This window comes from Melanotaenia boesemani, chromosome 14, assembly GCF_017639745.1.
Source record: "Melanotaenia boesemani isolate fMelBoe1 chromosome 14, fMelBoe1.pri, whole genome shotgun sequence".
NCBI lineage: Eukaryota > Metazoa > Chordata > Actinopteri > Atheriniformes > Melanotaeniidae > Melanotaenia > Melanotaenia boesemani.
The window spans coordinates 10,244,079-10,263,678 of NC_055695.1; the positions used below are offsets into that span (position 1 = coordinate 10,244,079).

The following is a 19,600-nucleotide window of genomic DNA, read 5'->3' on the forward strand; positions in this document are numbered from 1 at the left end:
AAGTAATACAGAAATGTTAAAGCAAATATCTTTAAATAAACAGAAGAGCACACTAGCAAACCTCACTACTTCCTGCCTGGACACTGCAAATAATGCTCTATGAATGTAAAAAAAATTCAAAGAGCACCATTGTTGATATTGAAAAGAAGAAAAGAGAGATTTACGTACCGACACAGGGCTGTCCAACTCCCTGTGATCTAAATCCACGTGGACAGGAGCAGTGGTAGCTGCCTCTGGTATTCTCACAGATCTGATTGTATCTGCACTGATGAGTGCCATCTCTGCATTCGTCGATGTCTATAACAGGACACGAGACCCACCAAGATTAACCATGCGATATATAACTCTGGAATCTCTATTGGAACTGCTAGATGTTCTCTTTCTCTGAATTGCTGGACACTCACCCACACATGTTCCATTCCCACCTTTGGTCATACCATTGGGGCAGAGGTCAATACAGGTGTAACCTCCCCGTGTGTTTTTACACTGCTGATCAGAGCGGCAAACCCTCTGCCTGCACTCGTTTATATCTGAAATGAACAGATATAAAAAAAAAAAAAATTGGTATGTTTTTATAAAAAAGTTAGGTAAAAGTTAGGAATGTTTTTCCAGGAGAAAAAAGTGTTTAATGTGTAGGATGCAGGGACATCTAGAGGCCAACCTGCATACTGCATACAAATAAATAATCCCAAACTACACTTTAATTCATTCATTCATTCCTTTTCTATACTGCTTAGTCCAATTCAGGGTTGCAGGGGGCTGGAGTCTATCCCAGCAATTAGCAGGAAAGAGGCAGGGTACACACTGGTACCTGCTCAAAATCTCTCTCTAAAGTAAGTGTTGTGTTGGTTTTCTCTAGGTTACAACATAAACATGGCAAGCTGCAAGGAGAACAAAGATCCTCCAGATATAGAGGGTTTTTCTAAGGTCACAAAAGCCCAAACAACTCATAAAATCATCCAGTTTTAGACATAGGTAAGCAAAGCTAATTGTGTTTCTGCCAGAAGATGCTCTCAGTGCTATATGCTGGAAAGCTAAAGGAGCTGGGTTGCAGACTCACCAATGCACCGTCTGTTTCTGAGTTGAAAGCCTGGCTCACAGGCACATCGATAACTACCAATGGTATTCAAACAGAGCTGATTACATAGGTTTGACTCCTGACACTCGTTCACATCTGAGCAACAACAGAAAATATAAAAGAACATGTCAGCTTAAGATCCTTTAATGAACAGATCAGTAAAAAGTTCTGTAACACTTTACAGTAAAGACATAAATCACATATTTAAGTGATGCTTGATAAATGCATTAGTCATGATTATAGTATTATTACAGAACATGTTATTAATTCTTCTGGATTTATGTGATTACTTCACATTTAATAGATGATCAAGTAATCAGTTAGTGAAAATGACTTGATTACTGATGTGTGTGTTTATTAAATGACATGGCGCCAAGTAAGCTGGTTTTAACAAGTTTGATTTAAAATGGGTTTCTCTATAATAACATTACCCATTGCTATACATGATATGAAAATTATCTAATATCAGAAGCATGTCTTTATGTTTTTCGTGTGACTGACTGATTAGAAGAAACATCACAGACTTGTTTACTGAAAAATTGTTCAAGTTCTACAAACTGATGTAAAATTTTAATGAAAAAAAAAACAAAACTCAAGATGATCTGACTTAAGGAGATGGTATCCACCCTTATAATGAAGTGTTACCAAACATTCGTAGCTCTATCTGGTGGCCTACCTGTGCAGCTGAGGCCATCGGCTGTTCTCCTGAAACCCCGCCCACAGTGCTTGACACATCTGTAAGAGCCGATGGTGTTCTCACAGTCTTGTCCACTGTGGCACACATTCCCAATCAGGGAACACTCATCGATGTCTGAAGTAGAGGAATAGTGAGTTTAATGAGCAATGACAAGTAACTGTAATAATACATAAAGTTAAACAGAAGTGGACTGTGTGGCACTGTGTTTTGTACCCTGGCAAGTTCTCCCATCAGCTGAGATGGTGAGGCCTATTGGACAGGAGCAGTAATAGGTTCCCATTGCATTGTGGCAGGTATGAGAACAGGGATTCCCAACCTCACATTCATTCTCATCTGCAGCACATGCATGGTAGAGATAAGAAAAAAAAAACCAATCACAATACATTTCAAAGTGGCATTAACTGAGCTTAGGAGTATTAGTAGTATTACTGAGACAAAGACACTGACTATGTGTTATAATTAGCAATACCTGCACAGTAAGGCCCAGCAGCCACCAAAGTAAAACCATGAGGACACTGGTTGCTGCGATCACCTGGAATCATGTGAAAACACTTTAAACTTCAGCTTAAAGAAATAACCCAATTAAAAATCTGCTTTTATGTTTACCCCCATTTCACAGAAGGTTTGGATATTTACAAAACTTTAAACACACCCTTGGCGATGCTAGCTTGGATGCTATATTCCAGCACTTCCTCAAGTGGATTGTAGTGAGCAGTGATGGCTGTGGCATGGAGTGTTTCTACCAGGTAGGGCATCTTTCCTTTGGCAGGATCATAGGTGATGGTATGGTTCCAGGAGTAAGGAACAGTCTCTTCATCAATGGTGAACATGCGAGTGGACAGAGCGTACAGCTGGCCAGGACCTGTTTGGATATAATCCTCAGAGTAGTCCTGAAAGATGACAGCGTAAGGCAGGTATGGTGTGTGTCAGGCATCACTAAATTTAATTTATTTGGTTTCAGAATGATAAGACATTGCAAGTACAGGGTAACGCAGTGAAGACAACACAACAATAAATACAAGAGAGGACATTTAAGTTTGGCCAACAGAATAACAACACTGCATTAATTGCAAAGAAAAAAAAGTTATTTTGGGGGATTTGGTTGAAAAACTGTACATAAAAATAGAAAGGTAACATGAAATAGCAGGCTATGAAAAAAGAAAAAGCGATCACTGTCATTGATTATGAAAAAAAATATACACATAATATTTGTGTACCTTGATACTGATGTCAGCGTGTGAAGGTAGCTGTAAGATGTGACCATTAACTACAATGTCAAGTAGCAGTGTTCCATCAGAGTCCAGACCCCTGGCAATGTGGGCCATCCTCAAGATTTCACCTGGAAACATTTAATTACATCACATGCCAGTCAACCTACTACCTTAATGCTCATTCATTCAAAGCTTTAATTATGCATTTAATTAGGCACTGATAGTAGGTGCACCTAACAGAAGCCCTCTGAGCATTTCTACCTGTAGCAAACTCCACCTGCGTCTCACGTCTGAAGATACCCCCTGTCAGTGTGTAACCATTGACAGCCTCTCCTACTTCCTGTGCAGTGGTCCAGTAGATGGGGTTCAGGATTGAGATGAGCTTTGTCATTGCAGGACCTTGAATTTAAAGATCTTAAATTTAGTCCTTCTGTGAAACTTAAAAAGAAGTGCTTACTTTTGGATGAAAAGAACGAAACTGACCAAGTGTTCTTGGTACGTTAGATATAGTGGCTTTGATGAGTCTGTTGCCAAACTTGGTCTTGGTGATGGTGGCGTTCAGGATGGAAACACCAAACTCAATATCATTGATGTTTCCTATGATGCTTCCTCTAGCCTTTAGTGGCCCACCTGGTGAAGAGAAGTGTTTAAGTGTAAATGCAGTTAATGTACAAAGAACATGCACATAAGCCTTTTTTCTACATGGGGGTTAGGGTTACAGTATAGACCAGACTGTTATAAAGCTACTGTGCTGCACACATGAGATGTGTTCTCTCAGTGGAATGCACAAGACACAAGACATGATGCTAAAGATATGCTGAAGAAATTGCTGGGTTTTCTATAGTGATAATCCTATGACTTTTTTTTGTGCACATATTTTGATGTACAGTGTCTGAAATATTGTAAAGTGGGTGGAAAACTGTTTTAAATATACCAGCTTGTGTAAATGCCCCAGAGAATTTGCTGCTATATACACTTAGCATGTGTGAAAACAGACACAGACAAACTTCTTTATGATATGCTTTACCTGGGCACGCCTGAGTGTTACACCTGGACAGTTGAGTGGAGTCTCCTGGACATGCTCGACCACCGTTACTTGGAGATGGGTTGTTACAGAGTCGAATACGTGTCTTTTCGCCACCTCCACAGGAAGCAGAGCATTCTCCCCATGGCTGCCATAAGCCCCAGTTACCATCAACTGCAATGATGCACCACAAAAACATAACCCTCAACAGCATTTAAAACTCTTGTTCAAATATCTATGGGTCCTAACACAGATGCACAAACACTGCTGACTCACCTGGGCAGTTGGCTGTGCTGCATCTTTGGATTTGTGTATCAGCACCTGCGCAAGCTCTCCCACCAAAAGCAGGTCTGGGGTTGTCACAAGTCCTGTAGCGCCTCATTTGACCTCCGTTACACGTCTTGCTGCAGCTGCCCCAGCTGCTCCATGGACCCCAGTTACCGTTGACTGACATAAAGTAGTAAAGAGTGTTAGATTAACAACAGCAAAGACATTTGCAATTATAGAAAAATAATACAGCAAGCATGTAAACACACACACAAATGTAATTTCTAAAATATCAACAGAAAGAATAAAAAGTTAAAATACTTACTGGGACAGGGGTCACTGTTACAGAAATCTATAAGAGCGTCATTGCCCTCACACTTCCTGCCACCATGCTGAGGGGCGGGGCTAGCACAGAGGCGTGTTCGCTGTCTGGTACCACCTCCACAGGAAACACTGCAGGCTCCCCAGCTCATCCACGATGACCACTTTCCATCCACTGGAAGAAACAAAAAGAGAGGAATTTGAAGATTTAGTTGGCTCCATTTACATTTAGTGGCAACAGTTGAGACTTTCCTAAACCATAATCCTGCCGTTACCAGGACAAGGTTTCTCCCTGCACACTTGCGATTGGGTGTCTGTGCCCTCACAACGCAGCCCATCAAATGCTGGTGGGGGGCTGTTGCACAGCCGGATTCTGGACTGCATGCCCTTTCCGCAGTTCTCACTGCATGGGCTCCATGGTAACCAAGATCCCCAGTTACCTGCCACTATGAGATTATAAACAAAAAGATGCTTCACCTGAAGTCACACCAAGACCTTACAACATTTGTCTACAATGGATCGTTCCTTCTTTTATTTGCAGAAATTATGATTTCTCACCTGGACAAGGTCTGACACTGCACATGAGGACTTCCACTGCCTTTCCTTCACATGGTCTCCCTCCATTCTGAGCTGGAGGGTTACTACATGTCCGGACCCTGGTTCTGTTGCCCTGACCACAGGTTCGTGAACACTCCTCCCAAGAGGACCATTCTGACCAGTTACCATCCACTGCAGAGGGGAAAAAATATTATTAGGGGTTCAGTTTGCATACCGTTAACATTACAATCAGTAAAAGGACAGGTTGAATTGTCTACTTTTGGTTTATTTATTTATTTATCTTTCTTACAAATTACTCTGACCTGGACATGGTTTTCCATGACAACCACGTGTTTCCATATCTGATCCTGCACAGTGACGGCCCCCGTTTGCAGGTAAAGGATTGTTACATTCCCTCAGCCTCTTCTGGACACCCGCACCACAGGATACACTGCAAGGGCCCCACTCTGCCCACTCAGAGTAGCCCCCATGGACTACAAAACAAATTGTAGTAATGTTATTTGGAATATGTCAAATTTTCAGCCATTTACAGTGAAATCCTGACCAATATGAAGCTCACCTCGTACAGTAAGACCGACTCTAACCAACACTGATCCAAGCATGTTTCTGGCCACACACTCATATTCAGCTGTGTCCTCCTTCTGGGCACTACTGATCCTCAGGGAACCGTTGGACAAAGTAGAGAAACGCTCGTTCACCAGCAGGGGGCGTCCTTGATGGGACCATTCTATCATAGGTTTAGGCTCACCCTCTGCCTGACAGTTTAGCACAACTGTGGTGCCTGCATCCACCACTGTTCCCACTGGCTCTACAATGATAGTGGGTGCACCTGACAGAAGAATCATTTGTTCTGATTAAAAGCTCAATTACACAATTGTTTTTACAGTACACAGAAAATGCAATATTCACAATATTTAAAGCTCTACTGGACTGACACGGGTAAAGACGTACTCTGCAGAGTGAGGGTGACACTTCTCTCCACCACACCAGCATCATTTGTTGCTACACACATGTAGCTGCCAGCATCTTCACTCTGTGATTCATCATAAAAACAAAAGATAAAAAAAACACTATAAAAAATATTCTTCTATTACCATGACATGCAGCTCAAGCTACTGAACCACAAAAGCACAAAAACATGTTTTTTTTTAAGAAGAAAGTTTAACCAATGTCACTCAAGACAAGCCTCAAACATATGTGCTTTCTTACCACTGTGCCATAGATGGCCAGAGAACCGTTGTCTAGTTGACGGATTCGGTTACTGATCTGAATGTTTATTCCATTTTTGCTCCACTGGATGGTTGGCAGTGGGTCACCTCGCACCTCACAGTTCAGGATGGCATTGCCACCCAGAGGTTCAATTCGGTTGGCATGAATGTCCCCATCGATGATGGGAGGCTCTGGAGAACAGACAGGATGAGCTAAGCTGAGAGCAGAACTACAAAGGAGAGCCAGAATGTTTCATGAAAATGTTTATTTACCTTTAACATAGACAAAGCCCAGAGACTTAATGGTTCCCACGCTGTTTTCTGCCACACAGGTGTAGGTACCGGAGTCGTCTTTGCTCACTCTCTCTATCATCAGTTCACTGTGGCCGTTCACATGATCGTAGTGAACTAGAGCGTCAAGAGTGAATGGAAAAAACATTAAGAGAATATCACTGGTAAATACATGGATAAATGTATGAAAAACAATTTCTTAATGAATGAAACCTGGGATGATGTTGTTGTTGAAGGCCCATGTAATTCTGGGTAAAGGTATGCCACTGACACCACAGGTCAGCATGAGCTGCTCCCCCTTGTTGAGCGCCACATCTCCAAGCAGCTCAGTGAAAACAGGGTGAGTATGAACCAACAGCGTCACCGTCCGACTGTCCTGCCCGACTGAATTAACAGCAACACAGGTATAACTACCGGCGTCATCAGGCTGGTGCAGAGAGAAGGAGAGATTTTTTTTTAAATAAGACAAAATTGTTCATAAACAAGTAGATAGATGTAAATATTGTTATTTAAAGTTTTAGCAAAGTAGTATAAAATTAGGCATCTGCTCTATCCATTTATTTTAATACCTGAGCACTGTCAATAACCAGCTCCCCAGATGGCAGGATTGTATACTCCCCCATACTTTCACTGAGAGGAGTACCATCTTTTTCCCAGGACAGTGTGGGCTGTGGGATGCCCTCTGCCACACACACCAGCTGCACATGACTGTTCTCCACTGCCACAACCTCTTGCTCTCCACCACGAATGGAAGGAGGAACTGATGTAAAAAATAAAACAGTTAAAATCCCTTTAAAGTTGTTTGCCTTTGCATTGACTTTAACCTTCATTTTTCCTTTTATTTAAACATTAGTTAAGTTAATCTTATATGTGGTTATATAAGAGTAGTTTGAAAAATTTTAATCCTTTTTTTTTTGGTATAAATATAATAAAATATTATCCGATTTTCAAAGAGGTTAAAAAAATAGATAAGAACTCCAATGTTAAGAATAAAACAAAACAGGATAATGTTAAGATGTCTGTGTTTGAGTTGAATTTCAAATCAGTGAAGTGATTATGGTAAAAACAAGGTTTGTAAAAATATATAAAATGTGGTTTAAACACAAAAAGGACAGCATGAACCCATAAAAAGATAAAAGTCTGAGGTTAACTCTGAATGTCGTGTGATTTGTGGAATCACGTGCTTCAAATTGCTGATTAACTAGAACCTACTCTGTACAGTGAGGCTCATTTCCAAGCTCATGGTGCCTGCTGCATTGGCAGCAGTGCAAGTGTATCTTCCAGCATCACTGGGCTGAATGAAGGCAATCTGCAGAGATCCAGAGCTGAGCACCCGCAGGCGTATGGAGTCACTCAGCAGCTGCCCGTCTTTGTGCCATGTGACAGAAGGCGGAGGGTAGCTCTCAGCTTGGCACTGCAGTGTCACAGAGGAGTCCACAGAGGCCACGTATTCCTGCATCTCTGAACGGATCACTGGAGGAACTGCATAGAGTGCAAACAGAAATATTAAGTGTAGTACATATGTTTAAGGTATTTATTGACAGTCTTAGGAAACATGCGTCTTCATGAAGACAGCTGTGATTATAAGGATAACTTGATCAGCTCTGAAGCTGCCTGAGATGTGTAATAAATGTCTTACTTTCTTATTTGCTGTCACCTACCTTGCACTCTGAGTTTGGTCTTGCCCAGTGCAGTGCCAGCAGGGTTTTGAGCTACACAAATGTACGTCCCAGAGTCTGACAAAGATGCCTTGGATATCTGCAGACTTCCATTAGGGAGTATTGTGAAAACACCACCTACCATAAAACAAGAGACATGTTGTCATGACTAATTACACGTGATCACTGACTCAAACATACACAGGATAATTACCCGTGGTGAGTATGTTGATGCCCTCCTTCTGCCAGGTAATGGTGGGTCTGGGTGAACCTGTGGCTCTGCAGGGCAGAGTGATGGGGCTATTAATGATCACATCCAGTGTGGATGGATGTGACTGGATCACTGGGAGTTCTGATGAGCAGGAAGGGAAAAGGATGAATCCATACACTGATTCAACATCTTCTCATCAATTATCTGTTTTTTTAAACTGCCTTAAAGCAAACTGTGTTTGTAGTGATCTTCCTTGTCTTGTTATTTGCTTCTCAAAAAGATTTAAATTAAGCAGAGATATGAAATATTAAATTGAGCTCTTTTTGGAATTAAACTGACTTTCCTATTTAATTAACATCGGCGTTTAAAACTTGAGATACTAAAACACAAGGAAAAAAACAGTACACAACTAAAGTGTAGAGGCTGAACACTGTTTATGGCCTCAAACATAATGCAGACATTTTGCTGTTTATTTTGAGAGAAAATTGCAAATATCCAGTCCACAATCGTGTAGCAGTGTTTAAATCAAGTGACATCTTAAATGTTTTAACAACTGCCTGCTCTTAACCCTGGTAAATCTTGGGAGTAAGAGAGCCAGCAGATGAGTACTTTGAATTTTATTTATTTATTCAACCTTTATTTAACCAGGTAAAAAATGTTTGAGAACCAGTTCTCATTTACAAACATGACCTGGCCAAGAGGCCCCAGCAGGAATAAATAACGTACATACATATAAACAGACAACTGTGCATACACAGGACCACAATGCAACAATACAATACAAATTAAAAAAAACGCAGAGTGAGTACAAATATATAAAAATGAAAGTGGGAAAGGGAGTAGAACACAGTATATAAGATGGATTTATGTGAGAGAAAAAGTAGTGGAGAAATGTTTGTATATAAGGGAGAGTCAGCATCGTCAGCAGGAACAAGTATCTACAATAATCTGTTGAAGTCTCTGTCTAAACAGAGAAACAGATATCAGAGCTGGAAGTTTGAGAGTGTTCTGCAGTGTATTCCAGTCATATGCAGCGGCAAAGTGGAAGGCATTACGGCCGAAAACAGTGGCGATTTTGGGAATGATGAGCTTAATAAATTCGGTTGACCTGGTGTGATGAGTGCTGTGAGAGAGGTGGAGAAGAGATGAGAGATAGAAAGGTGTCTTGTGTAAGATTGACTTGTAAATAAAAAGAAACCAATGATGGAGTCGCCGAGTGTGAAGGGAGGGCCAGCCCACCAATTTATAGAGATCACAGTGGTGGGTGTGGAAAGGGGCGTTTGTGGCAAAGCGTATGGCTGAGTGGTATAGAGTGTCTAGTTTTTTAAGGGCTGAGCTTGGTGCCATTTTATAAATAATGTCGCCATAGTCAAAAATTGGGAGTAAAGTCAATTTGACTAAAGTGCATTTGGTTGCGTGAGTGAAAGAGGCTTTATTACAGAAAAAAAAAGCTAGTCTGGCTTTTATTTTGGCTTGGAGATTATTTATGTGGGTGACGAATGACAGAGATGAATCCAGCCAGATGCCCAGGTACTTATAGGAGTTGACATAATCCAAAGCCGTGCCGTCTAGGCAGGTGAGTATTGGTAGGGTGTCAGCGCCAGTTTTCCGACTAAAAAGGATGCACTTTGTTTTACTGGAGTTGAGGCGAAGGTGAAGGTTGTGGAAGGACTGCTCTACTGAAGTGAGGCTGAGTTGATGAACAGCTGCAGCAGCTTGTGGGGAGGGGCCGACTGAATACAGAATGGTGTCATCGGCGTACAGGTGGATCCGAGAGCTGCCAGCAGCTTTATCTATGTCATTGATGTAAATGGAGAAAAGGGTGGGGCCCAAAATTGACCCTTGAGGCACACCTTTCGAAATAATGAGTGGTTCTGACATGATATTTTCTGAATGCAGCTCAACACTGAGGAACTTACATATGTAATATGTAGCATGCAGTTTTATATGTTCTAAGTAACATCTTCTATATAACATACCAACAGGTTTCCTAAGAAAAAAAAAAAAAAAGATAACCTTTCTAGGACATAATCCAGAAACTCAGAAAGGGGGATGAAAAAGTTAGAGATAGAAATGATTTGTATGTGTGTCTGAGATTGAAGTGAAAGACTGAAAAGGAAAATATTACACAAGCCATAAGCTGCACGGTCTCAAAACAACAGTATGTCTGGTAAGATGACATGGATTGTTTTTTACCTTGCACTGTAAGCTGCACGTGGCGGTGAGTGGAGCCTGCGCTATTCGTGGCTCTGCATGAGTAGCGTCCAGCATGATTGAGCTCAGCTGACGGGATCTCTACTGGACCTTAGTGTCGATCAACACACACACAAATCAACATTTTCAACCAATTTAAATTAGCATTTTACATGCAGCTATTGAAATTCATTCCAATTGATCTTAGAATTTTATAAGGTCTTTATTTATTAATTTAGTCAAAGATGGTTGTATATTTGGAGATATACTAAGAACATAATTTGTACAGATATAATTTTGACCTGTTGGCAGGATGCTGTACCCCTGCCCCATCTTGGGAAGCTTCACACCATCTTTGCTCCAGTGGATTGTAGGCTGTGGGACACCAGATGCAGTACAAGCAATGACCACCGGGGTCAGTCTGGTTACAACCAGCTCAGTGGATTCATCAGCTATTGATGGAGGAACTAGTGGGACAGATACCATGAGAACAATTGCATTCTGGAATGCCAATATTACACCATGAAATTGATGAATTGAATATAACAAATAAGGTTCAGTCACCGATGACAGTGAGGTTGACAGATTTCGAGTTCTCCCCTGCTTCATTAGAGACCACACATCTGTACACTGCAGTGTCTTCTACTGTTGGTGCTATAATGACCAGAGAGCCTGATGATAGCAATCTACAAATAATTGAAAGAAGTCAAGTTAATGTTTAGAAAAAGTTAAACAACATATTTTGTTACCTTCAATCTTGTAAAATATGTCTTTAACATAACTGCCAAAGAACTGTATAGATTAATTTATTCTAAGTAGAATAAGTGCTCAAAATGTCTTTAAATTTATTCTCTTGAAAAACTTAAAAACAATTTAATATCTTAAATTAGTAAAGAGAGGGAGAAAACCTGGATCAACCTGTACATATTCTGATTCTGGTCAGTATTGATGGTTCGACCATTTTTCTGCCAGCTGACAGAGGGTTTGGGAATGCCGGTGGCTTCACAAGATAAGGTGGTCTGCACGTTGACGATAACAGTCACATTGGTGCGACTGTCAGCGATGGAAGGAGGCACTAAAAGATGAGAGGCGAGGATTGTGAATTCATTCCATGACTGTGGTTTGGTGTGACCCAATTTCATTTGTATAAATTTACCACCCACCATATACTTGCAGATCCACTCTTTTGCGCTGTGTCCCAGCCGGATTTGTTGCCATGCACAGGTAGCGACCGGTATCGGTCACCTGAGCTAAGTGGATGTGTAAAGACCCATCCTCTACAAATGTGTACCTGCATACATGTTCACATGTTAAATTCAGGGCAGATTCTGTGAAAATACCTGAGAAGAACGGTTAGAACAGATAGATAGATTAGATAGTTAGTTAGTTAATCTAACAGACAGACAGACAGACAGACAAACAGACAGATAGACAGATAGACAGATAGATAGATAGATAGATAGATAGATAGATAGATAGATAGATATGATGCACTTTACCTGTGGTTGCTTCCTGCCAATATTACGCCATTTTTCCTCCAGGTCACCTGGGGTGGTGGCACGCCACTGACTATGCATTCAAGCACAACTGGCTTGTCAACATGCACTGACACCATCTGAGGACCATCCTTGATAGTAGGGGCCACTGAGGGGACAGGTGATCAAACCAAAACTGTTTTATTTCTTCTTTTATGATGAATTGAAGTCTATAAAAGCTAGGAGGGCCTTGAGCTTGTTTTTCTAACATATACAGAAACTGTACCGTTGACAGTCAGGTTAAACTGTCGCGTTGTCTTGCCAGCGATGTTACTTGCCACACAGGTGTACTGAGCTCTGTCGCTGAGCTCTGCCATGTTGATCTGTAAGTAACGTCCAGAAGACAAGACACGAACCCGAGCAGAGGCCTACACAAAGGAAATTGATCATTTTTAGATATGATTCAAGCAAGATGGCCACACTATGCTGGCAGTTTTGTGATCTCTTTGTAGGTTGGAAGTTTGTCTGTTTGCTTTTTTTAAACTGACCTGAAGTGGTTTGCCATCTTTGAGCCATGTTAGAGTTGGAGGTGGAACAGCATCAGACTTGCACTCCAGGGTCACCTGTCTGTTTTGCAGGACTGACACATCTTGAGGTGTGCTTTCTCCTGCAATGTTTGGTGGAACTATGTAGCATTGAACAGAAAAATGTACCATCAGGTATTTTATCATCCAATTTCACTTAAAGGATCTTACAAAATTTTTACATTTGGAAAAAAAAGAAATCTTCTTGTCAGCTGCTTGAACAAGTTTGACAAGGAAAGACAATTTGCCTTATCAGTGCACGGTTCAAAAGAGGCATCCATGACAAACCAGGCATTAGAGCACATAATGAAGGCACAATGAAGGTTGAATGATGGATATGCTTTTTGGAAGAACTAGTGCTGCCATCCATTTAATGCATTTTTCTGGGAATGCCTTGGTTATTTCAACAAAATAATGCCAAAAAGAAAAATTATCTTTTATAAAGACTCATGCCTGTCTGCAGTCCAGATCTGACAGACATTGAAAACATAACTAAGGTATGTAACAAAAGAAACTGAGCAGCTGAAATCGTATTTTAAGCAAGAATGGGAAAACCTTTTACCATCAAGACATCAGCAATCAGTCTTTTCAGTTTCTCAAACTTCTGTTAAAATTCCTGATTTAACACCATAGTACACATGCCCATGTTCCAACTTCTTTCAAACACGCTGCTGCCATTAAAATCTAATTTAATACGCACCATGACATAAATCGATCCAATGCCTTGTAGTGTTCTCAGTCATATTATTAGTATAACGCACACATTTCACTCACCATGCACTCGAACAAGGAACTCTTTGTCATCATCTCCTGCTGGACTGTTGGCTAAGCAGCTGTACCTGCCTGTGTCCTCCAACTGAACATGAACAAGTGCGAGGAAGAATATCAGCAGGTATTATTGTATTGTTCTTCTGTTATCATATGAAGCACATAATGGAAGAATGATAAAAAAAAATATTTTATAGGTAAATGTAAAAATATCACATAAGTATTTCACTACAGTTGTCCCAGATCACTGACCTGTGCTGAGGCCACACGGAGTACCTCTCCTCCACGGAGGAGACGCAAACTGTCTGTCTGTGGGAGTGGGCGTCCATCCTTTAGCCAGGTCAAAGAGGGTGAAGGAATGCCTGTAGCCTCACACTGGAGCTCCAGGACATTGTTAACAACCACAGTTACTTCTAATGTTTCTCCAGAGCCTTCAATGTGTGGAGGATCTGATCAAGACAGAGTTGAATTTATAACTAAGTTCAGTTTTCTCATCCATCAGTCAGAAGATGAAACTAGTTAGAATTGAAATCTTTTACTAACCTAGAACTTTCAGACTAAAGTGGCGGCTAGCTTGACCAGCAGTGTTGTTAGCCACACAGGTGTAGCGCCCTGTATCTTTAACCTGGGCCTGGCTAATCTGTAAGGTGGTATTCAGTTTGAGGAGAGAGACATGGTGGTCAGGGACTAGAACCACTCCATCTTTGAGCCATGAAATGACAGGGGCTGGGGTCCCATCAGCAGTACACAGCAAAGAAGCTAAGCTTCCTTTGACCACAGTCACATCCTCTGTGCTTCCTGCACCATCCAAACCAGGAGGAACTGAAGAAAGTCATTAAAAGACTATTGGTTTTTGTTTTATTTGGTTTAACAAGGGACATTTCTAAAGGTATATACTTATCAACTCACCATGCACCTGTAGGTTATAATGTCTGTTGTCCACTCCTGCCCTGTTTGATGCAACGCAGGTGTAGCTTCCACCATCAGACACCTGGATTCGTGTAATCCTGACAGATTTTAAGTTACAATGTTAAACTGAAAATGAACAAAATCCAGCCTATCAGCTATGCTAACGTAAAGTTACTGGGTCCGCTCCTTTACCCTCAGCCGGGCGATGACCCTGGGGAGAAGTGATGACGAGTAGGGGAGGAGGAGCTCGCTGTTCAAACGGAGAGGAAAGCAATTTGTCGGTGGAAAGAGGCTTTACCAAAACAAAAGTGGCATGGATCTTTCAGGGCGAAATTGACCATAAAAATAATAAAAAGTTAATAATGAAGCCATAATTTTGTACTCATTTCTTGTCTAGGTTGTGGTCTGCAAAGTGTCTATGGGAGGGCTCTTAGATGGATTGGAACAGAACTCCGCTGCCTTGAGCAGGTGAAAAGAATTATAAAATCAGCTGAAATTGTTTGAGGAATCGAATAATGCGAAGTTACCTACTAAACAAATAAAGGTCAAACATCAAACTTATTTCATGAAAAGATTACCGAGGCACTCAAGAAGGTAGAAAAAAAAAAGCCTTTATTATCTCATGGCTGATCGCCCGGCTGATCGCCCGGCTGATCGCCCGGCTGATCGCCCGGCTGATCGCCCGGCTGATCGCCCGGCTGATCGCCCGGCTGATCGCCCGGCTGATCGCCCGGCTGATCGCCCGGCTGATCGCCCGGCTGATCGCCCGGCTGATCGCCGGATCACACAGGTGATAAATGGTGCGGACCCAGTTTCTACTCTTTAAATATCCTTCAGTTTTTTGTGGTTTCATGGTTGTAGAGCCAGGAAGAGCTTCCCAACAACATCCAGGTCAGAAGGACATTTTTCTTAAAGCGACATACAAATCTTTCGAATAAACAAGTTATATTGAGTTTACATAAAAGGGTAAAGCTAACAACATCTTACTGTTATTTAACATAATAAATAAGAATGTGTTACATCACCACTTTCACACTGAAAAGAAGAAAATGCAACTGCAGGACAATCCTTTTCATGTGCCCTGTCCACTGACCTACCGGAGCATCTGTCCAGCAGAAAGAAGTCGAATGTGGGAGGACACCGGCAGAGGTAGGCCATTTCTCAGCCAGTTTAGCTGCGGCAAAGGAGACCCGGTAGCAACACACTCTATATTGACAGAACTGTCCACAACTGTGATCAGATCCTCAACAGCCTCATTGTTTCCAAGTATTGCAGGGGGAACTGTGTTAGTGAATGGACAATGGAGGTCAGTAAAAGGGAAAAACTGGTTGTTTCATCATCAAGTAAATTCAGTAGATCATCTTTACAGAATGTTGAATGTTGTAGTGTGAAAAACAAACAAACAAACATAAAAAAAAAACAAACAACAATTAAACCCACCATATACATTCAGATTAAATATCCTGTCCTCCTCTCCGGCAGTGTTGGTGGCCACACAGGTGTATTTTCCGCTGTCTTCAGGGTTAGCTTGGGTCACTGTGAGTATGCTGCCATCTGGACTGGTTTTGAGCATTAAGACACCAAACACATCTTTACAGAAACACATCCTATGTAACCTTCCAGTGAAGTTTGTATTTAATCTCCTCCATGGTGAAAATCAAATATCCTGTCCTGGAAGCTGTCAAATGATTGTGAATATTGTATGCCCTCTTGATTCAGTAGCTATGTGTACAAATTACACTCCCTAGGCTTCAATCTTTAATCAAAATGAGTATGGATATATATAGATTACCATAATGACAGAAATGCCGGTCTGGTGGCACAAATTTCTGTACCTGAGCCCTTTGGTTCCCATACTCTTGATGGCTTCCCCATCCTTCAACCATTGGATGACTGGAGTAGGGGTTCCCTGAGCTTGACAGATAAACTGGATGCTGTCATTTACCAGGACTCCCATCTCACTGGGCATCTCTGATCCAGAGATACGAGGAGGGACTAGGAGAGAATTACCAGTTAGCTGCAATCCAGGTGAGAGCGGTAGAAATGCTATCATTAAAACTGGATTTTGATTATCCAGTAATACAATTGTCATAATGTGTAATCTGGTAAAAAAAAAAAAAAAAAAAAAATACAGTAGGCATGCTGTAACAAGTAGACTATCCTTATAAGATTGTTTTAAATGCTGAAGACCTGCAGAAAAGATGAGCACGTACCTTGTATAGTGAGGTGGTAGCTCTTTCGTGCTTTGCCCTCAATGTTAGAGGCCAAACACGTGTATGTGCCACTATCAGAAAGGTGCAAACGTGCAATCTGTAGTTTACTTCCCCCTGAGAAGATGTGCATCTCCAGAGAGTCTGAGTTCTCTAAAGGAAACATGAAGTTAACAGTGACAAAGTAAACTCACTGATTTTTCCCGCTTGGTAAACATGATAGAAGTTTACTGGTAAATTACTTTATGGAGGAATTCACAATAATAAAAATTGTTGGTTTTTTGCGAATTGCAAACAATATTAAAACTGCATGAGGCCTACCTATGGGGTGTCCATTTTTTAACCAAGTGAGACTGGGTGGAGGGATTCCAGTAGCATCACAGGCAAAAGAAACTGGATTACTGATGGTTTCCACAACACTCTCTTCTGCTGGACCATCAATACTAGGAGGAACTAGAAAGAGATCTCTTTAGTGTCATCTACATATTGAAATATTTGTTTCCAAGTATGTGTTTCCTGAATTTTCTAAATAGATATTTCTTTAGAAGGAGCTACCATGGATGTTCAAGTGGAAGTTCTTGTCTACTTGTCCAGCAACGTTGGTGGCCATGCAAACATACTGTCCTGTATCAGACACCTGCAAAAAGTATTAAAAACAATGTGTTTTCAATTCTGCCTGATGTCAGTTTATCTGCAAGTGCTTGGTCATTTTTGGGAGAACAACTGTTTTGTAAGAGGATGTAATTTATTTGAGAAGGTATCTACTATGGCTGATAAACCATCAGAACATAATGGCTCATACATGAGAAGAATAACTTGATGTCATCAGTAAAAACACAGAACAAGCAGTATGGTGTTTCTCACCTCTGAGCCTCTGATCTCAAGGATCCGTCCCTCTGCCAGAATATTTAGGTTGGCTGTTTCTGCCACCACCCTGCCGTTCTTGTACCAGGTGATGGTAGGAGGAGGGATGGCGTTGGATTCACACTCCAGAGTTACTGATTTACCAACAAGCACACTAACCACCACGGGAGAGTCTCTGTTACTGCCCCGGATACTGGGGGGAACTGCAAGAGTAAAAATGAAAACCATACACTGTATAATGTCAAACAGTCAAAGAGTCAGAAGCATGCAGTACAGAACAAACAAGAAAGATGTGGACTGACCAAACACAGTGACATAAATGTGTTTGTAAGCTTCTCCTGCTGCATTCATGGCCACACAAATGTACTTTCCCCCATCAGATACCTTTGCTTTAAGAATCTGTAAAGTACGACCACCTGAAGACACAAATAGACACAAATACAAATACAAAAGTAAATTTTTTTTAATTTAATTATTTATTTAACATCACATTAACATCTAGAATTATTTTGAATGTATTATAGCTTCTCTGGTTGTTATCACTTTCCTGAAGTTAAATGTTGACCCTGAACGTGTAGACATTACTTCCCAGTACCTGGCATGATGAGGGCATTAGAGTTGGCCTGAATAGGGCCCCTGTCATTTAGCCAGCTCAGTGTGGGAGGAGGGAAGCCAATAGCTTCACAAGAAAGAGACACGAAGTTGTTCACCACCACTGTCACATTGTTGGGACTCATACCGATAATGGTGGGAGGGACTGAAAGGCAAAGAAGACGCACCATAAAATGCAGCAAATAATATCTTCAAGGTGATCTTGAAGGCAGAGAAACTAAAAAGATTTTTGAAACTGACATGTTCTACATGAAAAAAGAGGTTGATCTATTTTATAAAGCTAACAAAGAAAGGTTATTCAGTGTCCACTCCAATAACTCACCATGAACGTTAAGATTAAAGTGTTTTTCTGCGCTTCCAGCCACATTGTCAGCCACACACACATAACGGCCTGTGTCAGACACCTGAGCAGTCAACACCTGATGGAGAAAATAGTGCATCATAAGTAAGTATACAAATTAGGTCTATGTTAGTTATCTTGGTTATAAATAAAGCAATAAAATGTGAAAATCAACACTGAGAACAAATTCAAACTAAGTTTAACTAAAAGATAACATGAAAAAAAAAATATATGCAAAAATACAGCAAACAATCTTAGATTTCAAAAACAGAAAACACCTATAAATCTTGCTGTCATGTTGTAACCCATCTTTTTTGTCTGTGTTTCCTGGTTTTTACCTTAAGTGTTCGCCCATTGGACAAAATTAAATGAGAACCCTGAGAGCTGATCGTCTGACTGTCCTTAAACCAGGTGATCTTGGGTGTGGGATTTCCATCCACATGACACTCTAGCTGGGTAGTTTTGTTGACCAGGACGGTGATTTCATCAGGCGTGTCGCTTACTGTTCCACGTATGGTTGGAGGCACTGGGGCAGGACAGACATAGAACATGAAACCATGAGAAATGGCTCTATCTAAAAAGACTTTTTCCACAGCATTTTAAACTGATCAAAAACTCACATAACACTCTAACATCATACTGAATGGAGTCTTCCCCTGCTTCATTGATGGCCACACAAGTGTATCTGCCGGAGTCTTCAATCTGGGCCCTGGGGATCTGTAATACTCGCCCACCTGATGATTAAAGTAATATGGATTTTTATATAAACAGTTGCGGTCCTATTTCCTTTCTTTCTGGCTCTTCTCTTTATCTGTCTTACCTGGTAGGATCAAAACTTTGTCAGTGGAAGTTAGTAGTTGTCCATCTTTGTACCAGGTGAGTGTTGGAGGGGGTACAGCATTTGTTTCACAATACAGAGAGATGGGATTGTTAAGAATCACATCCCGAGCATCCCCTCCGAAACCAAAGGCTGATGTTGTATCCCCAACTCCACCAGGTCTATTGAAATGAGGGGGAACTGAAAAGAACAGAAAATATTTTGACCACACTTTGAGGATTACTCGAGCTTTACTTTTGGTTATAAGGTTTGACACATAATAAAGGACTTATTTCTGGATGTA

At 41.1% G+C, this 19,600-nt stretch overlaps 1 protein-coding gene across 1 annotated transcript in view; it reads right to left on the reverse strand.

The window, feature by feature from the left end:
* Positions 1–19,600, reverse strand: part of hmcn1 (hemicentin 1) — an 86,140-nt gene that overhangs the window by 4,637 nt on the left and 61,903 nt on the right. The window contains exons 54-103 of the mRNA XM_042006958.1: positions 19,300–19,497; positions 19,100–19,213; positions 18,818–19,005; positions 18,462–18,558; positions 18,123–18,284; positions 17,830–17,943; positions 17,528–17,730; positions 17,219–17,300; positions 16,985–17,116; positions 16,667–16,816; positions 16,289–16,448; positions 15,894–16,012; positions 15,551–15,734; positions 14,454–14,551; positions 14,088–14,366; positions 13,797–13,993; positions 13,551–13,632; positions 12,741–12,877; positions 12,479–12,620; positions 12,217–12,361; positions 11,881–12,008; positions 11,636–11,792; positions 11,282–11,403; positions 11,020–11,184; positions 10,721–10,828; positions 8,528–8,665; positions 8,317–8,451; positions 7,868–8,137; positions 7,225–7,415; positions 6,869–7,082; positions 6,638–6,772; positions 6,366–6,556; positions 6,108–6,189; positions 5,716–5,985; positions 5,459–5,629; positions 5,157–5,327; positions 4,874–5,044; positions 4,603–4,773; positions 4,287–4,457; positions 4,014–4,184; positions 3,470–3,616; positions 3,248–3,385; positions 2,993–3,114; positions 2,428–2,665; positions 2,245–2,307; positions 1,989–2,108; positions 1,755–1,889; positions 1,061–1,174; positions 405–530; positions 169–297 (exon numbers count right to left, since the gene is read on the reverse strand). Of these exons, the coding sequence (XP_041862892.1) occupies positions 169–297; positions 405–530; positions 1,061–1,174; positions 1,755–1,889; positions 1,989–2,108; positions 2,245–2,307; positions 2,428–2,665; positions 2,993–3,114; positions 3,248–3,385; positions 3,470–3,616; positions 4,014–4,184; positions 4,287–4,457; positions 4,603–4,773; positions 4,874–5,044; positions 5,157–5,327; positions 5,459–5,629; positions 5,716–5,985; positions 6,108–6,189; positions 6,366–6,556; positions 6,638–6,772; positions 6,869–7,082; positions 7,225–7,415; positions 7,868–8,137; positions 8,317–8,451; positions 8,528–8,665; positions 10,721–10,828; positions 11,020–11,184; positions 11,282–11,403; positions 11,636–11,792; positions 11,881–12,008; positions 12,217–12,361; positions 12,479–12,620; positions 12,741–12,877; positions 13,551–13,632; positions 13,797–13,993; positions 14,088–14,366; positions 14,454–14,551; positions 15,551–15,734; positions 15,894–16,012; positions 16,289–16,448; positions 16,667–16,816; positions 16,985–17,116; positions 17,219–17,300; positions 17,528–17,730; positions 17,830–17,943; positions 18,123–18,284; positions 18,462–18,558; positions 18,818–19,005; positions 19,100–19,213; positions 19,300–19,497 (7,647 nt within the window). The remainder of the gene's footprint in view (positions 1–168; positions 298–404; positions 531–1,060; positions 1,175–1,754; positions 1,890–1,988; positions 2,109–2,244; positions 2,308–2,427; positions 2,666–2,992; positions 3,115–3,247; positions 3,386–3,469; positions 3,617–4,013; positions 4,185–4,286; positions 4,458–4,602; positions 4,774–4,873; positions 5,045–5,156; positions 5,328–5,458; positions 5,630–5,715; positions 5,986–6,107; positions 6,190–6,365; positions 6,557–6,637; positions 6,773–6,868; positions 7,083–7,224; positions 7,416–7,867; positions 8,138–8,316; positions 8,452–8,527; positions 8,666–10,720; positions 10,829–11,019; positions 11,185–11,281; positions 11,404–11,635; positions 11,793–11,880; positions 12,009–12,216; positions 12,362–12,478; positions 12,621–12,740; positions 12,878–13,550; positions 13,633–13,796; positions 13,994–14,087; positions 14,367–14,453; positions 14,552–15,550; positions 15,735–15,893; positions 16,013–16,288; positions 16,449–16,666; positions 16,817–16,984; positions 17,117–17,218; positions 17,301–17,527; positions 17,731–17,829; positions 17,944–18,122; positions 18,285–18,461; positions 18,559–18,817; positions 19,006–19,099; positions 19,214–19,299; positions 19,498–19,600) is intronic.